Below are 27,708 nucleotides of genomic sequence, written 5' to 3'. Positions count from 1 at the left end.
TATCAAAACAGCTTCAGTCAATATTTTCAGCCAAGGTGTTACAAGGCAATCAGTCGGTTTTTACACCTTTTAAAGAGCCAGTCACAATATTCACTGTAGTTCTGATTAAACATTTCCCAAATATACTCTAAATCCTCACAACTTATGCATTAAAACCTTCCCGTGTCAACAAATCGGCTTCCTCTCTGACTCTGAATGGCTTTGCACATTACAAAAGACTCATTACTAATAGCCTTTTCCTCCTATCCTAAATTTAATCAGCCTAATTAAAATGAGTAATTAGCACTTACTATAGTTATGCGGTGCCTCTTGACTGAGTGGGAGCCCTTCATTCTAGCATTGGCGATCTGAATGGCATCAAAACTGACAATCGGTCTGTTTTTGTGATGCTGACAGCTCATTGATCGTCTGGCACACAAACCGATGCTCAGAGGAGCATGAAAACATTTCCGACACTTGTCGTCAGAGGTCCGACGGGTGCAGATGATTTGAGCCTTCTCTCTCTCTCTCTTTAACTCTCTGGGTACCAAAGAAGGGAACAGTCGTCACTCAAGGACAACCAGTGGTGAGACTGGATAATAAAGGCAGGTAAGGTCTCCTTGCTTATATGTGTGTCCCTTTTCTACCCAATGACGCACAAGAGCTCAAGCTTCATCTCCAGCACAATAAACTTCATTTATACAATGCTTTTTATAGACACTGTAACTCAAAGTGCTTTCAAACCAAGTTCTTTTTGTTCTTCCAGTTTTTTTTAATCTATATTATGGATGCAATTTAAACACTGCACTACCGAATGTTAATGAGCTGTTTATGTGATTTGTCAAGCAGTGACAGTAGCGTCATGCAGTGTTATATTTAATATAAAACTACTGAAGCAACATTTCTTGTATTCTTATCATGCATGCAATGTGAACGACGTCCTATTAATTGATTGCTAACATGGAATAGTTGTACTTTTATATAACACAGGACTATCTACGTGAGCTGCAAAAAGTTACAGCTAAAGCAAAAACTTAAGGTGACCGGTCAGATCACCAGTGCACACTTATACATTCATATACCTCTTACAAATTTAAACCTGAGGAAAAATAATTCTTTTTAAACTTAAAAAACATGCCAGTTTCATCCAGTGCATGTGACATGCTGTGTGGAACACAACAGTGTAGCAGATTGTGTCAATGCAATGGAAACACTGTTATGCTGTATTGGAAATACTTTCAGATATCATCATGGTTGAAATATTGATACTCTGTAAAATTGTAGTAGTGGAAATACTGTTACACTCACTGTATTGGAATTTTTTTTTTACACTGGAGTGGAAAAATAGTTTTATGTCACAGGAAACACTGTTACACTGTACCGCTGCAGCAGAAAAATTGTTACAAACAACAACTAAAATACCGTGTAACAATATCAATCAACATGTAGCAGATTATTTTTTTTTGTTTTGTTTTTTACATTGTATCAGTGTAATGGAAATATGGTTAAAAATACTATTACAATTGTAGTGGAAATACTGTTACATTGTAGCGAAAATATTGTTACACTGTATCACAGTAGTTAAAACGTTTACACAGGAGCAAAACAGTGTAACACTGGTAAATTGTACATCTGTAGTGGTAATTTTTATCACTGTAGTGGAGAATACAGTGTAACGATATTACTGTATCAATATGCAGAAGAAAACAACGTTTCATTCTATCAGTGTAGTAGAAACACTGTTGTGATGTGTTGGAAATATTGTTATCATTATAACAGAAAACAACTGTTGACTGTTACTTTGTAAAATAGTGGAAATGTTACAATTGTAGTGGAAATGTTACACTGTATCACAGTAATTAATAATATGTTTACACAGGAGCAAAAAAAAGTGTTCCACATTATAAGAAACACTGTTACATTGTACATCTGTAGTGGTAATTTTTATCACTGTAGTGGAAAATACAGTGTTATTACTGTATCAATATGCAGAAGAAAACAATGTTTCATTCTATCAGTGTAGTAGAAACACTGTTGTGATGTGTTGGAAATATTGTTAAATATCATTGTAACAGAAAACAACTGTTGGCTGTTACTTTGTAAAATAGCGGAAATGTTACAATTGTAGTGGAAATGTTACACTGTATCACAGTAATTAATAATATGCTTACACAGGAGCAAAAAAAGTGTTCCACATTATAAGAAACACTGTTACATTGTACATCTAGCGGAAATACTGTATCACTGTAGTGGAAAATACAGTGTAACAAATATCACTCTAGCAGAAATGCAGCCACACTGTATCAATATGCAGCAGAAAACAGTGTTACATTATCTCAGTGTGTAGTGGAAACACTGTTATGATGTGTAAATTGTAGTGGAAATACTGTTACATTGTAGCAGAAATATTGTTACTGTATTAAGGTAGTAAAAAGGTTTACAGTGGAGTTGAAACATTGTTACACAGCACCGCTGTATTGAAAATATCGTTACAATATTAACGCTGATACATTGTAACAATATTTTCGCTACAGAGGTCTATTTTTATGGAAATACGGAAATATGGAAAAGTGTGTAACTATAACTCCCGCAGAAATTCCGCTACACTGTATCACTCTAGGGGAAACATAGTTAGTCTGCATCAGTGTGTCGGAAATATTGTTACAGGAAGTCGCTTGACATGAGGGTGAGTTTTTTTGCGGAGTGAAACTGCGCGTGAGAATCACACCTATGTTTATTGTCACACCGACGGATCAGACTACTTGCCTATGGAGAAGGGTGACCAGTGACCACCCGTCCCGCTTTGCGTTGTACCATAAAGCATTTTCACCCCCGCAAGTCGCATTTTCATCACTCTATGGTTTTTAATTATCATACTAAGAAAACGTGCATGCGTTCTTTTGCCTTTTTAAGAAAGCGTTTTATTTATTCTTTAGGTTTCCACCTATATTTAACAGCGTTAATACAACAGCCGTTTTTTAAACCCTATCCAATGGTTGAAAAGAAAGTAGTAAACACGGTCACTATAGGTTAGGTCGTGACAGCTGTCAATCAAAATGTGGAACGGTGATTCGTTCCATGTGTATAAAATGGAAAATTAACTTCATTGTATACCTAAATAATGAATAATTAATTAAATGTACTTAATTTAACAGAATTGATCAACTTTTTGCCTGCTGTGGTTGTTTTAATTCACATCCTTTCTAAAAATATGAGTTTTTGGTTTAATACATGCTTAATATATAAGACTGACAATGATCTAATTTCATGTTGTTTTATATTTTATTTGTTCATTGTTTATTTTATATTTCATCATTATCTGCATGATGCCTGCTGCCTTTGGGCTCAGTGATGTTAAATTAAAATGACATGTAAAATAAAGACATGTTATGTTACATTGTGATGGTGTTTTCTGGAAGGGACTAAAGAACAAATTATTTTTATCAGCTGAAAGGCAGAATACAAATGTTTTTATTAAGTTAGATATTATATAATGTTACAGGTTATGTTTTAGTGTTGGTAACATGTCCCACGCAAACTTTTGGTTTGTTTGATGGTGCTGGTCACCCTACTATGGAGCGATGCAAAAACATGAGATCCATAACTTTAGATATTGTCACAACTGTAGGAAACACGATCACAACCCTTGCTGATAGTTTCCTCAACATATGCAGCTCTAGTATGCACGCTTTAAAGTTTAAAAGTGAATAGGAATTTGCAACCAATCAAATAAAGGCTTTGAAATACAAAGCAATCCCAGCGAACCTCCGCGGAATTAATAGGGCTTTTCATACTCACGTTTTCTGTATCTCTCTCATTGACAGTAGGCAGTGGTGTTCTTGCTGACATTTTAATGTGTCTTTATCTCTTGCAGTCCAAGTCTGTCTGATCACAGCAACCTTCAGTTTGCAGGGTGGACAGCTGCCGGGCACCAGCTGATGAAGATCATGGATTCGATCGACATCAAGACCAAATCCCAGCACAAATAAAAGATCCAGATTAATGCAATCATTTATCCAGACGCATAACGGCACAACAGGTCACCGGTGACACAAAGGAGCAACTCTCCACAAAGATCTGGCAACCAACAGGTCATAACCAAAACGCTGCACTGTATTACTTTAGCAAACTTTGAAAAAGTGCCTATTGTAAACTCAAGCACAAACAGTTCACAGGCCCCTCAGAAACTGCACACAGCGTTCAGACAAGGAAAAGGGGAGGGGGGGGGGGCGTCCGCTTAAAACCGGCTCTGGGTCTTGATGTAAGCTTTCCGAATGCGCAGTCTCGTCCTTTGGCTCCAGACAATCTGCTCTAAATCAATCCAGCTTGATTAAATTCCTCCCATCCCGAAGTGTGGGTTTGCCAGTCCAGATAGAGCTCAGTCCAAGATGGCTGCGTGCTGGCTGATGGTGCCAAGCCAAACCCAGCGATCGCAGCCGGAGGAAGTGAGGACAGAGGCGGCTGCACAAGCTCATTGGCCGGCGCGGAGCTGTTAGTTGTTGCTGGGGTGATTACTAAGGAGAAAAATGTACCTGTCGCACAAAACCCCGGCTAAATAACTCAGTGGTACCTCAATGGTCCATGCTCACATCCTTCATTCAGTGATTTGCGACCAGAGCATGTGGAAAACACTTATATACTGTAGAACATGTCAGAGAATGTTTTGCCAAGTTTTTGAAGATGTGCCACAGTCTGAGTATAATGTTAATCTGAGGTAAATAAATATGAAATCACTATTATAGTAGGCTACTTTCTTGTGATGTTTACATTATTTCCAATTATATTTCCAATTATAGCTAGCAGGAAGCTTGGTGCTCTTTTTATTTATCGCCTTTTTCATATCACATATTTTAGTAATCATCATAAGGACGTCGTGTTACCATGGAAACGGTACTCTAAATTATTTTTGCAGGCTCCTCCCCTAGTGGGTGGTGTCAGGTTTCATATTACAAAATGTATTTGAACTACTTTATAATCAAAAGCAAAACATTTTCTAATCTTGACAAAACACTTATCGTCGGAAAGGTCTGAGTCGCAAGGTTCCATACTGTGTGATAGAAGTGATATTTGAACAGAAATGTATTTTTGTTACAGGAGAACCATTAAAATAATAAAAATAACAACAAAATAATAATAATAATTTAATGGAATGTGGGTGAAACCCGGTGGCTTTTTTTTTGGAACACCACCTAAACAAAATCTCACAGGAACTTCAATTTTTGTGATGTCAACTTCAAATTTGGAACACAACTTGGTTAGACATATGGCTTTGATTTTATAGTAATTTTGTAAAAACAATTTCTAGTAAAGTAAATTCGATTAATAGTAAGTTTAAACTTCCATAACTTTCATTTTTTTTGTAGTGCTTCAGCAATAATCTGAGTGTCTTTTTTAAAACAAGACCAAATTTAGGTCTATATTCCAAAGCATTCTTGAATTACAACCATTTAAGTTTGGATAGTGCATTTTTAGTATCATATCTATCTATCTATCTATCTATCTATCTATCTATCTATCTATCTATCTATCTATCTATCTATCTATCTATCTATCTATCTATCTATCTATCTATCTATCTATCTATCTATCTATCTATCTATCTATCTATCCATCCATCTATCTATCTATCCATCTATCCATCCATCTTGTTTGGTCATGTACTCATTATAACTATATTAAAGTGTGTTTAGGTTTATCTTTTTTGACTGAGGTTTCTTTTGAACGAGCTTCTATGCTTAAATGGGATTTTTAAAGGGAAAAACTCTCATGCTGCATGGCAGATGGTGCCTGCACACAAACACAGACACATGACATCCCCACAATGGCTATTTTGCTGTGTTTTGTGTTTTTTGAGCCGCACATTTATCTGTGCACTTCCTGTGTGGCCACATCACTCCAATTACAGAGAAAGAAACTAAACCGACTAAACAGTAAACAGATTTGTACAGTGAGGGTTAATGTGACCACTTTCAGGTCTCAGTGTATCCAACAAAAGTTAAGAGAATTCTGTCACATGATCACAGAAAAGGTACTCCATGCTAAATTGAGATGCAAATCTCAAACACTCAAACTTCATACAGCCTGTATGTATTTCTTTCTTTGTTGAACACAAAAGAAGATATTTTGAAGAATGTCAGTAACCAAACAGTTGATGGGCCCCATTGACTTCCATAGTATTTTTTTTTTTTTGAAAGTCAATGGGGCCCATCAACTATTTGGTTACACATATTCTTCAAAATATCTTTGTGTGTGTGTGTGTGTGTGTGTGTGTGTGTGTGTGTGTGTGTGTGTGTGTGTGTGTGTGTGTGTGTGTGTTCAGCAGAAGAAAGAAATTCATACAGGTTTGGAACAACTTGAGGGTGAGTAAAGGATGACAGAATTTTAATTTTGGGGTGAACTATCCCTTTAATGGCGAAAAAAATTAATGTATTTAAAGATACTCAAATTATCCATATGTCAAAGTATAAGCTACATATAAAGTACACATTTAATAAAATCAATTTATAACTTAAAAAAGCCTCTTGGATATTTTCCCAGCATCTTTAAAATGCAATTAACATCATCTTACCTGATGGATTGATATAACTGTTGTAGTGTTAGATTTGTTTTTTCTATTCCTGATCACTCACTGCCACCTACTGTAGTGATCACACCATTTCCCTTTGAAGTTGTGTTTTATGACGGCTAGGTGGAGGGAATTATTATTATTTTTTTTTTATTTTTTATTTTTTTTTACACAGAAATGCCCTCATATACCTTTTAGTAGGCCTTCATATAATAAATAATCAAATAATAAATATATAGCCTAGCTAAGCGGGTATGTGTAGGAAATCCTATGGAGAGGCTTGTGGAAATGGTTGCTTCCAGACGGTCAAAGAAAGTTTTTGTGGCTTTTGGTTTTGTTGTTTAGCAAATAAATACAATCAGGGAGAATGAAACACAATACACACGCAAACTGCATTAAAACAGGTAAGACTGGCTTTGTCTGAGGCAAAAACAGAACATGGAGGATGAACGCATATGTGTTTAAACATAAGCTTATTCCCTGGACTTCGCTCGGAAATGACTCAACAGAGAATTACTTGTGTGATACGCTAACATGCCTGTTATGCGTGATGAAGGTGAAGTTTAAAGCAAAACCTTAGAAAACGAAAAGCAATCCTTGAGATTCAGACATTCTTTTTGGTTTATTAAATTACACATTTCTTTAATATCACATAATAGCCTACACCACTTTTTTTATTTTTTTTTTATTTCTACTGAATGATATTTTGTCATACCAAACGTTTAGGGTGTGGTCTGTATGATTTGTAGGCTAACTTATACACATACATTAAATAAAAATGTAGCAAATATGCAATGAAAAAAAATAAAATATAAAAAAATAATCCAACTTTTTCTCAAGAGAATATGAAGACCTAGCGGGGAGTCACTTATTTACTAGGCTACTGCTCACATTTTATGACAGTCATCGAGCAAAGTTCATTTATAAGTGATCTGTCATCTTCCGCTGCAACAGGTGAGCGACTTTCCCATTTCTCCAGACGTCCTCGCACTTCTCCAAAGTTCTGGACGAGCTTTAATCATGGCCACGAACCTCCAAGAAAACATATATGAACAAATCGACGAGAGGGTCGAAAACATCTACGAGAAGCCGTATGTCGACATAAACAGTACTAACACAGAGCCGAAATATGAGAATCAAGGCGCGCGTGAGGAACCGATCTACAGCTCGGTCAATCAACCCTCTCCAGACTATATGAACACGAGAGTCTCAACTGAAGAAGAAGAAGAAGAAGAAGCAGCTCAGCTTTCACCCACCAGTGAACGAGGAGAGCAGATCGAAAGCGAGCTGATGGTGGCGTCTCTGCAGAATGGAGACGGATACGGGTCCGGAAGGTCTTCATCTTTAGAGGGAATTGGAGACCCTTGCTATGAAGAGCCCTCACTGGTCCACGAAGACCTGCTCATGGCTTACAGTCTCCCAGAAGACGAATCTCCAGAACCGGAGGAGGTGGTTGACTACAGCCTGAAGACTGTGGAGAACAGCGAAGTGCAGCAGGAGACCACTGAGGATCCCGACCCGAGCCAGCCTGGGATTGCGCTTTTCGTCAAGGTAAGGGCTGTTGGTGGTTAATTTGGGGCTGCATTTATGACAACTGCAAAAAGTAACCGGAACTTTATTTTGTTTATTTTTTAAGAAAGTATTAAAGTTGGCCTTACTACATTTCAGAGTCTAAAGGTCAGTTGGGTGTGGTTTGTGATAGTGATGTCATATTTCTGCTTACCTTTGACCATAGAAGACAAATGTGAAGACAAAATGAATGTAAAACCTTTGTTCACTCCATCAGCAGTTTTTATGCTGAACCCGTTTCACCTAAATTGTTGTTATATCTTTTAAGTAATGCGTTACACATTCAATTTTAGCATATTGTATAAACTCAGATGTTAAATAATTTTAAACGTTAATTATTAAACATATAACATTAGCGTATAATAATTGAGGTAAAATTGAATACTGGAAATTACAATTTGTTTCTATATTTTATTTTAATCCAAATTAAATATATATATAACTACACAAAATTAGTATTTTTTTAAACGAATTACAAATTATAATATTAATTTTATTAAATCAAATTTTTACATTTCAACCACAATCTCTCAAACCTCATTTGGGAAACCCTCAGAACAGTGGTTTTACTGTAAAAAAAAGAAAAAAGAAAAAAGAAAAAAAAAGAAAAGAAAAATTAAGTATTGGTTTAACTTAAAAAAATTAAGTAACCTGGTTGCCTTAAAATTTTAAGTTCATTTAAATAAAGAAAATTAGTTAATACAATGAAGGAGATTGGTTTAAACAACAGAAACTATTAACAAAAAAATATGTCGTCTGAATCTAAGTCTTATCTAAGTTGATTTGACAAAAGAAAAAATGTGATAACAAATCATGAACATATTTTTTTACAGTGTTTGTTCTTAGGATTATGAATTCATACTTTATGAAGTCTTATTATCTGAAAAACAGTTTTGACATTAAAGGATGCAAAAGAAAATCAGGCTGACTGAAATGCTGTTAGAAGTGTAATGGCTGTAAATATCTCAAGCCGGTAGTTAATTATTCGGTTGATAAAAATCAATGTAAAGCACAATGGCCTATAATTTACAGAAAAGATTGGTATGATTCGGGTAATATTTTCCTCTTGATCATTAACTTCAAAGGAGCTTTCAAAAGTTTCTGTGCTTGCTCACAGCCTGTGTATGTCAGTAGATCCTGAACTGATTGCATCGCCATTCATTTTCCTTTGGAAGGTTCACTGTGACAGGCAATATGAATAATCATTAACTTGGGGATCCGTACAGTCATGGATACCAGGTTGAACTCCTGACCTGAGGAACAATTCAGTCTGTGAACATGACACGGTCACTCAGCCGAATGAGAATCTGTGATTCAGAGTCATGTTTATGTTTGATGCCATTAACAATTATGGCATCAAGACAAATTAGATTTTTACCGGTTCATAATTGAAAATAAGATACACTGATATGGATGCACCAATGAACATAGCGTGATAAAGGTGTTGTCCTTAAGAAACCCTTAGGAACAATTCAAATATTACATAACTATTTTATGGCCGTCATAAAAAAACAAGGAATAAAGGAGTGCAAGTTGTTGTTGATTGACATAATATCAGACTGCTTTCGTTATAAATCCTGAAAGAGAACTCACATAAACGATTGCAAAGAAAAATCCATAACAGCATTTGTCTAGTAAATATTGGCCTTGGTTATGAATTTAATCTTATTGGCTGTGCTATGACCTGCTGAAGCCAGATGATTATGACTGGAATTGACATTGCCACCTGTACTAAATCATACAGATGTTGGTGGTTACTGATTAGATTATGTATTTACATATAAAAAAAAATACATTTACTTCTTACATTTATAGTATGTCTATATTTGTTTTAACTCCTGCTATTAAAAAGGATACAGCTGTATCAGTACTGTATTGTTTCCCGAGTATCGCTGAAACCATTTTAAAGGCCTGTTCACACCAAGGACGATAACGATCACAATAACAATAAAGATATAGCTCTAAAAACCCTTATAAATATGAAAGAATAGCAGAGTTCAAGCATTTAAAGTGGCAGTCAACAAAAATGCAGCGAGCACTTATAATAAGCAGAACGATAACATCCGTTGGTGTGGACGCTAATATAGTTATGGTTATAGTTATCATTCTTGGTGTGAATGGGTCTTAACTCTGTTCATATAAAAAAACAAGAGTCTGATTTAGTGAAATTAGTGGCCACTTTTTAAATGTGATGCAGCAGCAATGTGATAATAAGATATAAATAAGCAGACTCTATACACAATTGCAACTTTGATTAAACAATGTTTATCAGGCGGTAAACAATTCCTCAAGTGTGACCTTGAACATTTAAGAAACATATTTTAAACTCTTAAAGGACTTTGGCTCAGCCAAATGTGCACCATGCAGAAGTTAATTATTCACTGCAGTGATTACACTGAACCTGTTGGGAACTGAGCCATGAAAAAAAGATACTCATGTTGGAGTTACTCTGAATCTCTTCATTCACTGACATTATTTAATTCATATTCCAACTCATTGAAAGGTGATCTTATAATGCACTCGGACACATCGTCAGTGATGTAACCTGTGGTTATAGGGCATTTGTGACCCTGGATGACAAAACCAGTCACATTGGTCAATTTTCTGAAATTGAGATTTATACATCCTCTGAAAGCTGAATAAATACGCTTTCCATTGATGCATGGTTTGTTAGGATAGGACAATATTTGGTTGAGATACAACTATTTTACAATCTGGAAACTGGGTGCGAAAAAATCTAAACATTGAGAAAATCGTCTTTAAAGTTGTTAATTTATGTTCGCGATTGTGTGGCATTCACTCACAAAAATAAATGTTTTATATATTTACGGTAGGAAATTTACTAAATATCTTCATGGAACATGATCTTTTCTTAATATCCTAATGATTTATGACATACTGTAAAAGAAAAATCGATAATTTATTGAACTATGTATTATTGGCTAATGCCACAAATATACCCGTGCTACTTGTGACTGGTTTTGTGATCCAGGGTCACATTTGATTTACTAGTTAATTAAACCATTTGCTTCAAAATATATTTTACTGGGAATTTACTGTATGCAAAGCCACTGTAGTCGTATACCACTAACAACTGCATTCTACACTGTAGCATGAAGATAGTCAATTCTTCCAGTAGAGGGGACTGTTAAGTTGACTACAATAATAACATTCCAAGACATCTCTCCTCTTTTAGCTCACACATTCCTGTGATGATGTTATTAATGATGTTAATAATGTCCATATTCAATTCAGATTCAACATCCAGGGCCCTTAATAAGATGTACTGTAAAAGCATAATATAATGACATTTAGAAAAGACCTTTTAGCTGGATCATTTTAATAAATGGTCCCATGTGATTGGGTCATTATCTTTACAGACCCAGCAGTTGTAGTGTGTTGTTTCTATTCACTATTCAACACTAAGTAGACATTTATCTGACATATTTATACAGAGAAACTTTCAGTACACTTAAATGTAAAATTCCAAAACCTGAGGTTAAGTGACAACAGTGATGATAGTTGGATCCACAGGTGCTAGTTTGGTTACCAGTTCTATATATATATATATATATATATATATATATATATATATATATATATATATATATATATATATATATATATGTAGCCTAGAAATCTAGACGCACCCTAGCAGCAGCAAATGTAAATGTCTAGCAACTCTCTTAGTGGAGCGGCTAAGTGATATAATCGTTCAGTTTATGATACAAGCGTGAAAATTGGCATGAGCAGTCTCCATGGGTCACTTGACAAGAAAATTGTCCGAGCCACTTGAAATTTCAAGATTTTTCATTTTTCAAGATGGCCAACACCTTATTGGAGCAGTTAAGTGATATAGTGGTTTATTTGGTGATACATGCATGAAAATTGGCATGAGCAGTCTCTGATGGTCACTAGACAATAAGCCACCCACAGCTACTTGAAATTTCAAGATGGCGGCCATTTTTCAAGATGGCCGACACCTTTGTGGAGCAGTTAAGTGATATAGTGATTTATTTGGTGATACAAACATGAAAATTGGCATGAGCAGTCTTTGATGGTCACTAGACAATAAGCCACCCACAGCTACTTGAAATTTCAAGATGGCCCCCACCTTAGTGGAGCAATTACGCTCATGGCAATTTTCATGATTGTATCACCAACTAAATGATTTCTTAAGCCTAATTGCTGTAGGTGGCTTATTGTCAGGTGACCCACAGAGACTGCTCATGCCAATTTTCATGCTTGTATCAACAAATAAACCACTACTTCACTTAACTGCTTCACTAAGGTGTCGGCCATCTTGAAAAATGGCCGCCATCTTGAAATTTCAAGTGGCTCGGACAATTTTCTTGTCAAGTGACCCATGGAGACTGCTCATGCCAATTTTCACGCTTGTATCATAAACTGAACAATTCTGCCAAACATAAGCACTTAGCCGCTCCACTATCTGTTGGCTTGCGAGCTGGAAAAACCAAACTCTAGTCAGGCCAATCACATCGTGTATAGAGTCAGTGGGCGGGCTTAACCTAATGACGGCAGAGTTGCGACGGTTCCGTGTGAATTTCCTGCTACTTGAAAACAAAGAAGATGGGTTTTTCGAATCGGCTTTGGCCGCGACTCTGGAGGACTTGGAGTTAAAGGGGGGGTGAATTACTGTTTCATGCATACTGAGTTTTTTACACTGTTAAAGAGTTGAATTCCCATGCTAAACATGGTCAAAGTTTCAAAAGTTAAGTTGTACGTTTGAAGGAGTATTTTTGTTCCAAAAATTGTCCTTCCGGTTTGTCACAAGTTTCGGAAAGTTTTTTTCGAGTATGGCTCTGTCTTACGTAAGAGAGGGCGGAATTTCCTTATATGGGTCCTAAGGGCACTTCTCCGATAAGATCGCGGGCGCGCGCGCACTCGTAAAACAGAGCAAGAGAGTGAAAGCAGTTCGCCATCAAAGCGCCCTGCCCGGCTTTTGGGAAGTCAATGTCACCAAAGAAGTGTTTTTGGTTGCCAGGGCAAGACAACCCTGCACAGATTCCCAAAGAACCCGGCGTTAAGGCACCCGTGGATGGAGTTTGTTTTCCTGAGCATAAACGGAGTTGTGATAGACTGTTGTTCCCTGCATTTCGACGATGATTGTTTTATAAACAAAGCCCAGATCGATGGATTTGCAGATCGTCTAATGCTTAAGGATCGAGCAGTCACAATGATAAAGGTTCGCGGTCGTGCGTTGGAACGGTGAGTAAAACTGTTGAACAAATGTCTCTCTGTGTTGTTAGCTCGGCGCGTTAGCACAGCTTTAGCTTCGCCCACACGGCCCGCCCCCAGCCGCTCGGTTTTTTCCGGAAAGACTCGGTACAGCCAATCTTTCAATTAAAAATATAATAAAACAAAAGACTTTTTGGAGATATGAAGGATGCAATATTACTCTATAGGTACTCAAGATTAACAGGAGATTGAGTGAAAATGAGCATTTCACCCCCCCTTTAAGCTTTTCTTTGAGAAAAGAACAAAGAACGGCACTGAAGTCATTCTTAAAAAAGGAAGATGTGTTCAGAGTTTTGCCGACCGGATACGGCAAAAGTTTAATCTATCAACTAGCTCCACTGGTGGGAAAACGCTCTCTGGTTGGTTGTAGCGCTGTACTATTGTGTGCAGAGGGAACCGTTTATCCCGCCCCTCGGATTGAGCCCTGCCAATGGTGTGTTCCCAGACCCAACATCTTGATGTGGGTCTGGCTTGTCAGGCTAATATATAGGAATTTAATTTAGACTACTGACACCTAGTGGAGTAAATATATATATATATTACCTGCCTATGAAAATTGAAATCTTCACCCTTTATCCAAATATTATTGAAGATTTGTTAAAGATTTTGTAAGCTAGTCGATAAGTTTGCGAAGTCGTCTGGCCACTCTGCAATACATCCCGGATTGTTGCAGTGATGGTTCTCCTTCTGTAAGTTTCTCCATATATGATCATGGAGCTCATCTAGAGTTCTTGGTCATCACTCTAACCAAGACTCTTCTCCATTGACTGCTCAGTTTGGACAGAAGGCCAGCTCGAAGAGTCCTGGTTGTCCCAAACTTCTTCCACTAAGGTTTATGGAGGCCACATACATGCACCTGTGAACCTTCAATGCAGCAGATTTTCCTCAGATCTGTGTCTCAACACAATCCTATCTCTGAGCTTTCTTTGACCTCATGGCTTGGTTTTTGCTCTGAAATGCATTTTCAGGTGTTAGACCTGTTATTGAGAGCTGTGTGCCTTTCCAAATCATACCCATTCAATTGAATTTGCCACAGGTCCACTTGAAGTGTAGTAACATCTACAAGCGAAATTGGATTATGGAATATGTTGTATACCAGGGGTGCCCAATCCTGCTCCTGCCGACTGTCCTGCACAGTTAATCTCCAACCCTAATCAAACACACCTGAAGCAAACAATTAAGGTTTTCAGGATCAATTGAAAAATAAAGACAGGTGTGTTTGATTGGGGTTGGAGATGAACTGTGCAGGACAGTCGATCGGCAGGAGCAGGATTGGGCACCCCTGGTGTATACTGTATAGAGTGTAGATTTATGTGCAAAAAAAATAAAAAAATAATTTTAAGTAGTTTAACATAAGGCAGCACCATAACAAAATGTGCAAAAATGAATGTGTATGAATACTTTCACAAGGCACTGTATATATATGGGCCTTATATGAATACAAATGATAAAATAAAAATGTGACTACTGACATTTGGCAACATATTTAACCAAAACGGCTTTCAAACATTCAAGATTGAACATTTTGTCAGTACTGTATGTGTGTTACCTCAAACTGTCAGTTTCACTAAAGCTACTTGCAATATTGTAGAAAAGTTGCTGTTAATACACTCCACATGTAAAAGTTTAACCACAGTCAGGTTGCGAATTAAGTTTTTTTGGGGGGCGTCTGACCCCCCTAAAGAAGGCTTGAAGGACATCAAAACAAGATGTTGGGGGTGGGTGGGGTCAAAGAAAGTAGTCTACCCATAACATGAAGCTTTGCCAGTAAATATGAAGATATGTTTCTATCTCTGACTGATTTTAAATCATAACTTTGCCCACCCCTGAAATGGGATATATGATTAAGTTTACCTGAGCTGTTGAATTAAATACGCTATAAAACCGCGCTCATTCAGGGACGTGCATTTATTGCATAGACGACAAACATACTTTTTAAAATGCATATACACAGTTCAGCTGAATGATAACAAACCCTCTTTAATGTTGTTAAACTCAATGTACGAAGCAAAATGTTTGCTGATAATATCCTCAACTTAACAACAACACTTAAGTAGGAGCAGTTTATCCGTCAATCAATCAAAAGTTGCGTTCATTACTCATACAGTAGTGTATCTATACTGTATGTGCACCCATTATATATTTTAAGAAACCAAATGAGTAATCTTCATTTCAAAGGTTCACATCAGTCATATCCGAAAACTTTGAACGCAAATTCATGGTATAAACCAAAGCCAGCTCATAAAATATTTAACAGGGAATCTTATTCTCCTGGGCTCCAGAAGATGATCAAATATAACCTGCCGTTGCCTGCCAGCATACTGCCTGTGACTCCGACTGCATTAAAAATGCATGCGGCTCATTCCTCTACTCTTGAGTTTCTGGGCCATGAACATGGCGCACGAGTTTAGTGGCCGAGACTCTAAACAAGAAACTTATTTATAGGGCTCAATCTTTTTGATAAGAAATGTTTACATGTAATATGTGTATGGACTAATACTGTATCAGAAACGTGAATCTCCATAGATGTTTCAAGGTCATCTCTCAACATCATAGTTACAGTTCTGGTTTATTCTCATCTGTCACTCAAGCTCATCAGAGTTATTTGTGGCAGGGGCGGGGCAAAGTAAAGCTCCACCCCCAACTAAAGCCTCTCACCTATTCCCTCTCTTTTACATCATCCCTGTTTGGGAGAGAGCTAGATTCACCTTTCATCTGGGCTCGAGCTGACATTACAGCAGCTGGTGCCATTGGATGCCCATCAAGAGCTGAACAAACTGAATTTAAGTGAGCGTGGGTAAACGTTTAACCTGAAATATTGGCAAAATACTCCTGGGAGGATGTAGGTGATCGATCGGAAGAGGTACTTGAGTCAAAGAAAGTGTCTACAATGGGAGACGGTCAAGAACCTGATATTGAGTTATTTGTCAAGGTAAGGAAAATATCTAGCATTAGAGTATGCAGAAGTAAAGTTATGAAGCTCTTATGATGTCAGTGTAACTCAATAGTTGTTCTAGAGTAACGTGCATATTTGACTAGGGTTATAAGTAGAGTGGTGTTTGAATGCCAGTAGTTCTCGCACATTGGTTTATAGATTATCGGTTGCTTATAAAGGCGGTGTTAAAAGAATATACCCTCAATAATTTGCATTCTGATGTTTTTGTTAGAGATGCACCGATATAAAAAAATTGACCTGTATCAATAAGCTAATAAATGGCTAATAAATTAAACTGTTTTGTCTAAATAAACCATTTTATACTATTTAAAAATAAAACACTGAAAACTATGTACAGTAAGAAAAATGGATTTGCTATAGATTTCATTCAGGAAATAAGCATGCAGAATTAAATATCCAAAATTGGTCAAGATTTATTTAATATTGACTGATACCAATAGATTATAAAAATATACAACTATTATTAAATATAATAATATTGTCCAATAACCAATATGATACCGATATATCTTGTACACCTAGTTTTTGTCATTGTGGGCCTAACACAAGCTAAAGGTAGACATAAGATCTGCAACCATTATTAGGCTACAATTTGTTTTCATCGCACACTAATACAAAATAAATACAGTTTTTAAAAGTGATGTCCATCATTGCAAATAATGCAACAAGCTTATTAGATCTGAACATTATGGGAAAAATAAGTACATTTTGTATCATAGATAGTTTCTGCAAAGTAACTTAACCCACTTATGAGAAAGCAAACATATGCATACACTGACAAAGCATTACTACACGCTTCAGTTATGATGAAAGTCATGTGATTAAATTGGAGAATGCATCTCATGTGCCAATGGCAGTCATACTGAAGCAACTTAAATAATTAAAAAAAGAAAATGTTCTAAACAAACAAATCCTCTTACAGGCACTAATCTTTTGCATTTAACAGCATAAATACTGAACACAAGGCACTGTCAGTCAGTCACACCCCGTTCTGTTTACAGCCTGCCTGAACTGCTGCCCAATAGAGCAACCGGTCCTATAGCAAACCGGCCTATTGTTCTGCACTTTCCAGATCGGAGCTGCTCATTGTTCTGCTTCCAGTCGTCTCTCTGTTCTGAATTTGCCAGAATGGACGGATGAGTGGAACTGGAAGTGTCCTGACCTTTCACATACCATCTGCCTCATTTATCTGACTGTGTTATGCAATGTATTGTCTCTCATGATTCCTCTCGAACCTTGTAATGAAAACAAACTCTATTAAATTAGAAAAGATGCAACAGAAGTATTTTCACTAGTGGTGTCCGTGTACCTATTATATATTTGACAGCATGCTCCTCATGTTCTTCTCACTACCAGGACCGCGGTTAATGAATGCAGTGTGCATAATTCATATTGTGCTGGGTATTGTGTCACAGTGTAAGCTATAGCTGGTCTCGTACTAGTGTTGCCGCTGTTTTGGGACACCTGATCTCCTCGACTGCAGAGACGTACAGTAGCCGTGTGAAAACATTTTTCAATGCACTGTCACGCATTGAAAAACCAGGGTCATTTATACACTTCACAATGAGGAAATATAGTGTTTATCACTGAATAAGGTAAATGAGTGTAACTGTATGATTTGTATATTGTAATACTCATTTTTGAGTAAATAATAAAATGAAAATTTCACATTTAAATGGATTTTAAAATGAGCATAAGCACAATTGCTCCTGGTGCATGTCCCAATTTAGTGGCGTCCAGTCAAAGGCAGGGTTTTTCAGAAGGGAAGACTGCGACCTCTGTGAGGTCAATGGCGGTACTGCACGGGTCTGCCAATCTAAGGTGTTAAACAAAAGTACAAAAGTACTTTTTAGCGCAATTTTCCACCGGACAAAATTGCGATTATTAACTCATGATTTCTGTTCTGTCTGTGCGCACCAATCTTGCACTTCTATCTACTCCTCAACCAGACCACCTAGAGACTTCGGGTTTTCGGCATTATGTTAAGGAAGGTCTAATCTCGGGAACTCACAAAAAAAATCCAGGAAAAGATTTACTATCTCTTAGTGTTGTGATCCCATGACGTGAGAAAATTGCGCTAAAACACTCACTGAGTTTTTATTACTTGTTTATCTCCCTGACCTGTAACTGAATGTGTTATGGCCTTTACTTCACAAAATTATGAATCAGGATGAATTATTTAGCCTTAATAATTAAATGGTTTTAGCAAAATCCCACCAAACCACAAGTATAATCTCTACCATTTTACAATATAATATCACAAAACACTGAGCGACATAATAATAGTAAGAAAGAACTAATAACAATCAGAAAGAAATAATAAAGAACACAGCTCACCTGCAATACATTGCACTTATTGGAAAACCTCTGGTTTGTTTTCAGAGATTTAGGCATTCATATATTAACATGTATTAAGCAATTTATAAGAAATATATATTTCTGAGAAACGCTGTTGAAAGTGGATTGGACTGAGCACCACAACACACTTTTAGCCAATCAGCAGTAGGGGGCGTGTCCACTCATGATGGGGTGGAGAGAGAGTGAGCAAGAGGGAGATTTGAAGAATGACTGTAGAAAGAGAGATGGCTGAGAGACATTACAAAAAGTCAGAGGAATATCACTGGAAAAAGAAGGGTTATGATCAGGCAAGAGCTTTAGGATCGCTTTAACTCTCAGAGGTCGGAGATCACGCCGGCGTGATCTGCTCGCTTTTTTCCTTATGAGTTGAATTGAGACCCAAAATACTCTTTTGACTTTGATTTTACAAAACAAGTTTCATACATCAATCGATTCTGTTAAATGTGTATTATTTTTGTGTATACTCACAATAAAAACAAAGTGTTGTGCTTTTTGCCAAATAAAGAAAAATAAACGTGATGTGAGTTCTGCCTTCTATCTGCCAGTGTCGTCCATTCTGAAACGCGTCCGAAAATGAACAATAACTCAGCGAATACTCAGTCAAACAGGCAAACAGACATACAGGCATGAAGCTTGAATTCTCTTCTCTTAAATGAAGTAATTTATATAAAAAAACAAATATTCTCATGTTGTGAAATCTGTATTAAAAGAGAGCGATTCCAGTCGACCTCATTAGAGCTAATTCAAATGTAATGTGACTCCGCCTACGGAGAGCGCGCACTATTCAAACGCAAATGAATGAGGCAATCCAAGCAAACCTGTGAACGCCCACATATCAGTTTATTCAGATCATTCCTTTAACACCGTCTCAGCAGCGCTGTGAGCAATAACAATAATGAAAAAAGTACCTCAGAAGTGCGGGTATATCGAGGAGCGAGCTGAGGAATACTGTAAGTTTTTTTTTCTTCTCACGTGAATCGGGTTTCTGTTTTTGATGAATGAACGGCAGAGATGCGCGCTGTTTACCACAGCTCGCAAAAAGACAGTTTAAATTTAAATCGCGTGTGTGAATGAATGAGGATGTTTTAGCAAACTGTATTACTATGAGTAAAAATCGACTGAAATATGTTGAAATAAAATGTAGGCTATTTGTACGTATTTGTACGTAGCAATACGTATTAAACTGCAATTTTATATGCCCTAATATTTCATAAAAACAACGTTACAGTCAGGCGAAATATGAAAGACAACATTTTGTTGACTAGATTTGAGTACAGTTTTTACTGTAGAATATACTGCCACATAAGCTTTTGATGAAAAAAGTAGCCTACCTCAGAAGTGCGGGTATATCGAGGAGCGAGCTGAGGAATACTGTAAGTTTTTTTTTCTTCTCACGTGAATCGGGTTTCTGTTTTTGATGAATGAACGGCAGAGATGCGCGCTGTTTACCACAGCTCGCAAAAAGACAGTTTAAATTTAAATCGCGTGTGTGAATGAATGATGATGTTTTAGCAAACTGTATTACTATACTGAGATGAGTAAAAATCGACTGAAATATGTTGAAATAAAATGTAGGCTATTTGTATTATAAGCAATACGTATTAAACTGCAAATTCACATTTATATGCCCTAATATTTCATAAAAACAACGTTACAGTCAGGCGAAATATGAAAGACAACATTTTGTTGACTAGATTTGAGTACAGTTTTTACTGTAGAATATACTGAATATATATATCAAATAAGCTTTTGTTTAGCAATTTTTATATATATATATATAAAATAAAGTCATCAACTAAGATGTTAGCTGTTCCAATTTTGGCTATATTCAAACTAATGAATACATAGATAGGCCTAAAATGTAGGCCTATAATCTTTTTTTTTTTTACAAAGAAAGAGTACACTTCAAATATTGTTGAAATTTTAATTATTATTGTAATTGTAACCTTTTTAATAAAATAGCAAAACATATTTACAAGATAGATGTAAGCAAAATCTTAAATGGTCAATATAAGTCTTCTTCTAATTTTTTGTCCTTGCATTGTGGCTCAGTCAGTCAGAGTCACACCTGAATGAATGGCTAATTATGCAGAGTCATTATGCATAATGGGTGGGACATTTTGTATTCCAAGGTGTAAACCACTCCTCGTTCACGCCCACTCGCATAATGGCTTTCCAAGCAAAACCTGTTTACATCAATTTAAATCAATGTATTGTTTTATCTGAACGATAAAGCAAGACTATTTTCACATAATTTTGAAGCCAGAACTCGAAGGAAGAACATCCATTTCTCAAAAGTCTTATTCATGCATATTTATTATGAGTTTTGAGGTCTTCTTTCAGCAACTTTCATTTTTAATTTTTTCAATAACCACGCATAAGCATTATTCTCTTAAAAATAAAAAAATATACATGCATGGTGATCACATATTTTGGTAGCCCTGTTTGTGCTATATAGAGTGAATTTACACCTTTGCCATTAACATGTTTATAAATAACTGAAAAAAGCACGAATGTCAGAGCATGTCAGAACACCTCCAGTGCCCAGAAAACACCTCAGACTCCAGAGGGTTAATATTAGAAAAGCATTCCAGCGCTGGAGAGAGCCTAAGCGGGAAGGCCTGAAAATGGCCACTGAGATTGCGTTGTTTCTGCTCCATATGCGAGTAACATTGGTTTTGCTATAATTCACAGAACCAAAAATATACTGTTGTTGTAATGTTAGCTATAGTAACAGGATAGTTTTGAGTGTCATTGTTTGTCTGGACCTGCTGCGCTGCTGTTGGCGATTAACAACCAACTCTTGCTTGTATATAATATAATAATTTGTTACATTAATAAAGTGCTTTTCTAGGTACTCAAAGCACTTTTACACATGGAAGGGGTTATTTCCTCAATATACTCTTGTGTACTGTCTTAATTTTTTGTTCTTCATCGTCGTTCTTTCATCATCTTTGCTTTATTTTTTGCAAAGCATTATTTTGCCTCACTTCCATTCACTCCCATTCAAATCTTGCATTGCATGTCTGTGCATTTTGGGGGCGGAGCAATGAAGGGAGGGGTGTGTTTGTTTGGGTTGATTTCAAATATCAACAGTGTTTTTAAGAAATTGCTTACTGCACCTTTAATACAAAACATGGATTGTTAACACTACTTAAAGCCTTCATGTATAATGCATTATAAAGGTATTCATAATGTACATTATAATGCATTATAATGTCACTTTCTCTTTCATTATATATTTTCATAAATAATTGTAACCAAAATTAAAATTCATTATAATATTTGCAAAATCCTTGTTACATCTGAAATTGGTTGTTTGTCATGTGTTTTAATGCATTATACTTTCTAAAGGTGTGTTTAATTATAATAATAAGTATTATAATGTATTATAACTGTGGTTACAATTATTCATGAGACCATGCAATGTATTATAAATATTTTATAATGCATTATATATAAAGGCTTTAAGTAAGGTGTTACCCATAAGGTTTATCTGACAACCTTAAAGCGATTATTTTACTTGAAAATGTCCTTCAGGTTAACTCTTTTCTTAACGCCATCAAAACATTAAACATTAAAGCAGCAGCAGGGGGCGCTATGACTTTATCATTCTCAATCCAGTCTCTTCCCTCTCGAACATGAGGACTGGTCTCAGACATGTTCCATTAAGATAAATGAAAACTTACTGATTCCTGGAGGTGATGTATATGTAAACATGTCTTTGTGTTTGCAGGCTGGTTGTGATGGCGAGAGCATCGGAAACTGTCCATTCTCCCAACGCCTCTTCATGATCCTCTGGCTCAAAGGTGTAGTCTTCAACGTCACCACTGTCGACCTCAAGAGGTGACAACTTTATTCATCTGATATATCTAATGACAAGAAATCTACATTATTATATTAAATAAATGTCAGTAACAAAACTAAATTAAAGAGTGAATTAAATATCTAAATTAGATTATTAAACATTGGTTTGAGCTTTGACAGGAAAACTATATTATTATATTTGAGCAATATCAGTCAAATATAGTTCAGAATTTTATTCATTGCAAATACGAAAATGAAAAAGAATCGACCTACATTTTTTTCTGCAATGCAAGAGCTGGTTGAGTAATTAAGAAATTAATAAAATATATCATTTTTGTTGTTGTTCAGGAAACCAGCTGATTTGCACAATTTGGCTCCAGGCACTCACCCTCCTTTCCTGACCTATAACGGTGAGGTGAAGACAGACATTAACAAGATCGAGGAGTTCCTGGAGGAGGTTTTGGCACCACCGAAGTAAGCTCACTTTTACAAATACACTATAGAAACTCTAAACCTGTGGTTCTCAACTGGTTTTCCTTCAGGACCCATTTTGTATTGGACATCAATCACAGTCAAACCAAGAACCAAAATTGTATACTAAAGTAAACAAACATCAAACATTCAAATCTATTTATATTGGCATAGCTAGCATCACTTAATGGGACAAGTTATCCAAATTTAATTTGATTAGCATTTATTTTTATATTATTTATTTTATTTATCATTTTTTTTCATGGCCTATGACCCATTTTTAGGTCACAACCCACCAGTTAAGAACCGCAGCTCTAGACTTCCAAGATTTTTTTTTTCCCCCTTTGCATTGTATATTGTATTAAACATCACATTAAACCACTGTGAACTAGAACTGTAAAGAATACTGACACATGTTTTTCTATGTACCTTTCCTTGTGTCCAAGGTACCCCAAACTTGCAGCCAGGCACAGGGAGTCAAACACAGCTGGGAATGACATATTTGCAAAGTTCTCAGCTTTCATAAAAAACACAAAGCCAGATGCGAATGAAGGTATGCATGTCAAACTGGATCAAACTGATTGAATGAATGAATGGATATATTGTGTTTTGGTCAGTACACTGAAACAGGGCAAAGTTAAATTCGGTTAACTCTATATGGAATCCATAGTGCTGTAAACATCCTACGTATTTTAGCATTAAATTATGACTAGTGTTCACTTTTTAGAGTGGCTACGTTTTCAGTAGGAATGTGCCAAAATAGACATTTTGGCTGAAATGATAACTATTTTTTGTTGTGGTTGATAGACGATAACCGATGATGACTGATATACATATTTTCAGTTTTGCCAGTATTTAAAAGACGTACATATGGAACCTGGCGGCCAAAGAAAATATTATTTTAATAATAATATTAAATATAAGAATATTATATTTATATTCACATATTATATTCCATTATATTAACATTACCGTTCAAATGGTAGGGGCCAGTCATTTATTTTTAAAGAAAATAATACTTCTATTCAGCAAGATGAATTAAATAGATCAAAAGTGAGACATTTTGTACAAGGTTACAAAAGATTTCTATTTCAAATAAATGCTGTTCTAGAACTTTCTATATATCAAAGAATCCTGAATGGTTTCCACAAAAATATTAAGCATAAATGTTTTCTATATTGATAATAATATGAAATGAAATGACATTTTTTAAATATATTAAAATAGAAAGCACATTTTAAATTGTAATGATTTTTCACATTATTGCAGGTTTTACTGTATTTTTGAATAATTAATGGAGCCTTGGTGAGCATAAAATAATTATTTTTCAAAGTTTACCCAAACTTTTGAATGGTAGTGTATGTAATATTAAATATCATATTTGGTATTGATATTATAACATTGAAAAAAAGTGCTTCCAATATCAAACCAATCAAGCAAAAGGCACAAACTATTGATAGAAATACTTTAAATGTGTTTAATACGTGAGCAGGGGCGTCATTGATAAACTGTTACTTTAATTACCTTGCACAAAACTCAAAATCATTAACAAGACCTTTGTCTCAAATTATGGCCAATCATTTTATCCGTTCTTATCTGCTACATAAATATCTGATCAAATTAGCTCAGAATCAACTTTGCGTTGCTGTCCGTGATCGCATCAAGGAACAGCCAAATTTGAGATTTATTTGTGCTCTCTAGTGGTATAAAAGAGAATAAAGTCAAATACGCCTTTAGTCCCGTTACCCTATGCTTTTAGAATTTTTGCCAACTGATTTTACCATTCACAATCAAATACCGTGCAAAAACACACTGGTTATACTGGTTATTATGTGCTGTTTTGGTAGCTCTGGAGAAGGGTTTGACAAAGGCACTCAAGAAGCTGGACGACTATCTGAACAGTCCCTTGCCTGATGAGGTAGATGCCGACAGCATGGAGGAGGAGAAGGCCTCCAACCGCAAGTTCCTGGATGGGAACGATCTGACTCTGGCAGACTGCAACCTGCTGCCAAAGCTCCACATAGTGAAGGTGAGCCGAGCCGCTGAAGGGGACTTGTCACTAGCAGTTGGCCTGCAGTTTTTGGGGGGTAACCAAAGGAGGTCTGCAATACCCGGAGAGAGCTATCCGTTAGCATTCTCATTCATCTCAGTGGCAGTTTTGGGGGAAATTTGGACTCGTGGAGGATAGTCATGGAGAAGATGCTGTTTGCTGCCATATGGTGTAGTTATGGCATTCACCAGCAGGGGGCCATGCTACCAGACAATGAAGATTTTAAAGGGATGGTTCGGAGTAAAATCAACCTAGGGTGCTTTGCACCATGACCTCGAGCCAAACACCCCCCCATAAGCTTTTTTTCCCTTGGTCGAACATTATTAAAATTAGAGCTTATTTAGAGATATCAGCCGAATGGCTTTGGTTGTATCTCGTAAATTACCCCACTAATAATACTCAGAATGGTACTAAACTTCTACAGTAGTACAAATAGGTTCTGTACTCATAAAACGCAGTGCATAAACAGCAGTGCATAAACAGAAGCCAAATGAAAAGCAGGTTACATTTCTTTTTAAATGGAATTATTTTCATTCATGTTTTTCCATCCATTTTTGTCTGCAGGTCGTTGCCAAGAAATATCGTAACTATGACATTTCCAGCGATTTGACAGGAGTGTGGCGTTATCTGAACAGTGCGTACGCTCAGGAAGAGTTCATCAACACACGAGCTGCAGACAACGAGATCGAGTTGGCGTATCAGGACGTGGCTAAGAGGCTAACCAAGTAAACTGATGAGTAAATTCGACACAACCAGACCTGGGGATATTTTCTTGAGGAAGAGTTTTCCATGTAATTCGAACATCCGGGGCAATGATAATCAATCATCCATTGTGCTCTGATAATACAGTAATTATGAAACACCTCATTTGCCTGAGTACAGTGACTCAAATGTGAATCCGAAATATCAGCCAATACTTACAAGCTCTCACTGATCTGTTGCTCATGTAAACATCAGCCTAAGCAACTTTTCTGTTGTCTCTATTTAAAGAGACTGGACATTACTGTTTTTCTGTTGTTCTCTCTCTCAGCATAGACAACAGTTCTTTCAATTTTTTAATTCTATGTATCATATCATGCACTGATTCTTGAGATATGGGACAAAACATGTTCCACTGCATCAGAATGAATCAAAGATGATCGCTGGAATATTTAATAGAACAGCCCCAAACATAATCATTCATATAGAAAGAAAAATCTGAAATATAAATATGTAATCCAAAATAGTTTTGATACACACACTGCCGTTCAAAATTTTGAGGTTGGTAAGATTTTTTTTTTATGAAAAAAGGATGCATTTAATTGATCAAAAATACAGTAAAAGCAGTAATGTTGTGAAACACTATTACCGTTTTATTCTATTTTTTAAATATAATGTATTCCTGTAATTGCAAAGCAGAATTTTCACTATAATTACTCCAGTCTTCAGTGTCACATGATCCTTCAGAAATCATTTTAATATGCTGATTTGCTGCTCAAGAAACATTTCTTATTATTATCAACGTTAAAAACAGTTGTGCTGCTTCATATTTTTGTGGAAACAGTGATACATTTTTTCTGGATTCTTTGACGAATGGAAAGTTCAGTAGAATTTATTAGAAAAAGAAATGCTTTTTAACAACGTAAAAGTCTTTACTGTTACTTTCGATCAAGTTCCTTGATTTCTTGCTGAATGAAAGTATTAATTTCTTTAAAAAAAATCTTACTAACCCTAAACTTTTAAATGTTAGTGTAAACTTTGAACTTTTTTTGTTTAATCTGCATTGTCACAGTACTCAAGGATCACGACAGTTGAAAAACCTTGTTCACTTTGTTTTGGTTTTACAATATTGCATTCCGTTATGTTTTATTATATTTGTGTTTAATGCATGAAAAGATCAAATGTGAGCTGCAGGATAAACTTAAAAGTTAACTAATCAAATCAAAGTTTTTGTACATGTTTCAAAGGTTTTTATTTCCTGAATAATGATTTAACGAGGATCTAATTTAATATGTGCCTTCATTAGAAGAAATACAGTGTGGCAAATACAGTATGATCGTTTCTAGCTAAATATCCTGCTCTTTTATTACACACTGAAAGCCACTAACAAACGGTTTACAGAAAATTCGCAATTCTTTATGGTCTCATGTAATTTCTTTGTGAAGTACAAGTTGTTCAGACTTTCCTCTGTTATTCCTCACAACTCGTATAATTTTGTCTTCTCAATTCATGTTGTCTTATCTCAAAGTGTTTAACATCAATCAACGCTGGATATATCATACTTAAATATTTATTCACAACCCCGTTTATGGGAAATTAACGAGCTGAGGTGGAAAGGAGATTCACGACACACAGCGGTCCACCGAAATGGAGAATAAGGAAATCTGATCGGGTGTTCATCCAGGTCTCCTCCTCTCCACTTAGCACTGCTGGAATATCATAGGGCCCATGATGGGTCCTTGTGGAGCTCCTGCTCTTGTGTGGTTTGGACAAGCGTTTGATATGAAATGAGAGTGTGGCGCCAGAGAGGCCTATTCCGAGTGAAGCTCTATGAATAAAATAATATTTTCACAGTTTGACTTGCATTATTTCTTTTTCCCTGCGCACACGTTTTTGCTAATTGATACCGGTTTATGGAGCCGTTTCTAAGGAAATTGATATTTATTGTAATTGAATGATGAGTGCTAATTGTGCGGTTACGTGTCTGGATCATTC

At 36.2% G+C, this 27,708-nt stretch overlaps 2 protein-coding genes across 8 annotated transcripts in view; one reads left to right on the top strand and one right to left on the bottom strand.

Moving 5' to 3' along the window:
* Positions 1-4,507, bottom strand: part of mark3b (MAP/microtubule affinity-regulating kinase 3b) — a 71,887-nt gene extending 67,380 nt beyond the window's left edge. For 5 of the 7 annotated variants that reach the window (XR_014031122.1, XM_081379240.1, XM_081379242.1 and 2 more), the window contains exon 1: positions 3,778-4,469. Coding sequence is in view for 5 of the 7 variants with exons in the window: in XM_081379240.1 (XP_081235366.1) it covers positions 3,778-3,828 (51 nt within the window). In the remaining 2 variants the exon portion in view is untranslated. Of the gene's footprint in view, positions 1-3,777 lie in introns of all 7 variants that reach the window. The other 2 variants (XM_081379243.1, XM_081379246.1) reach the window with 2 other exon arrangements.
* Positions 4,508-7,473: 2,966 nt separating this feature from the next.
* On the top strand, positions 7,474-27,570 carry clic5b (chloride intracellular channel 5b). Its single transcript, XM_081378349.1, has 6 exons — positions 7,474-8,095; positions 22,423-22,532; positions 22,842-22,967; positions 23,411-23,517; positions 24,812-24,993; positions 25,579-27,570. The coding sequence occupies exons 1-6, from the start codon at positions 7,565-7,567 to the stop codon at positions 25,741-25,743; spliced, it is 1,221 nt and encodes a 406-aa protein (XP_081234475.1). The 5' UTR covers positions 7,474-7,564; the 3' UTR covers positions 25,744-27,570.
* The last annotated feature ends 138 nt before the right edge of the window (positions 27,571-27,708 follow it).

The sequence above is a fragment of the Scardinius erythrophthalmus genome, assembly GCF_964197995.2.
Source record: "Scardinius erythrophthalmus genome assembly, chromosome: 11".
In the NCBI taxonomy this organism is placed as follows: Eukaryota; Metazoa; Chordata; class Actinopteri; order Cypriniformes; family Leuciscidae; genus Scardinius; species Scardinius erythrophthalmus.
The sequence above is the reverse complement of the archived record's forward strand: the minus strand, read 5'-3'. Positions and strand labels throughout refer to the sequence as shown.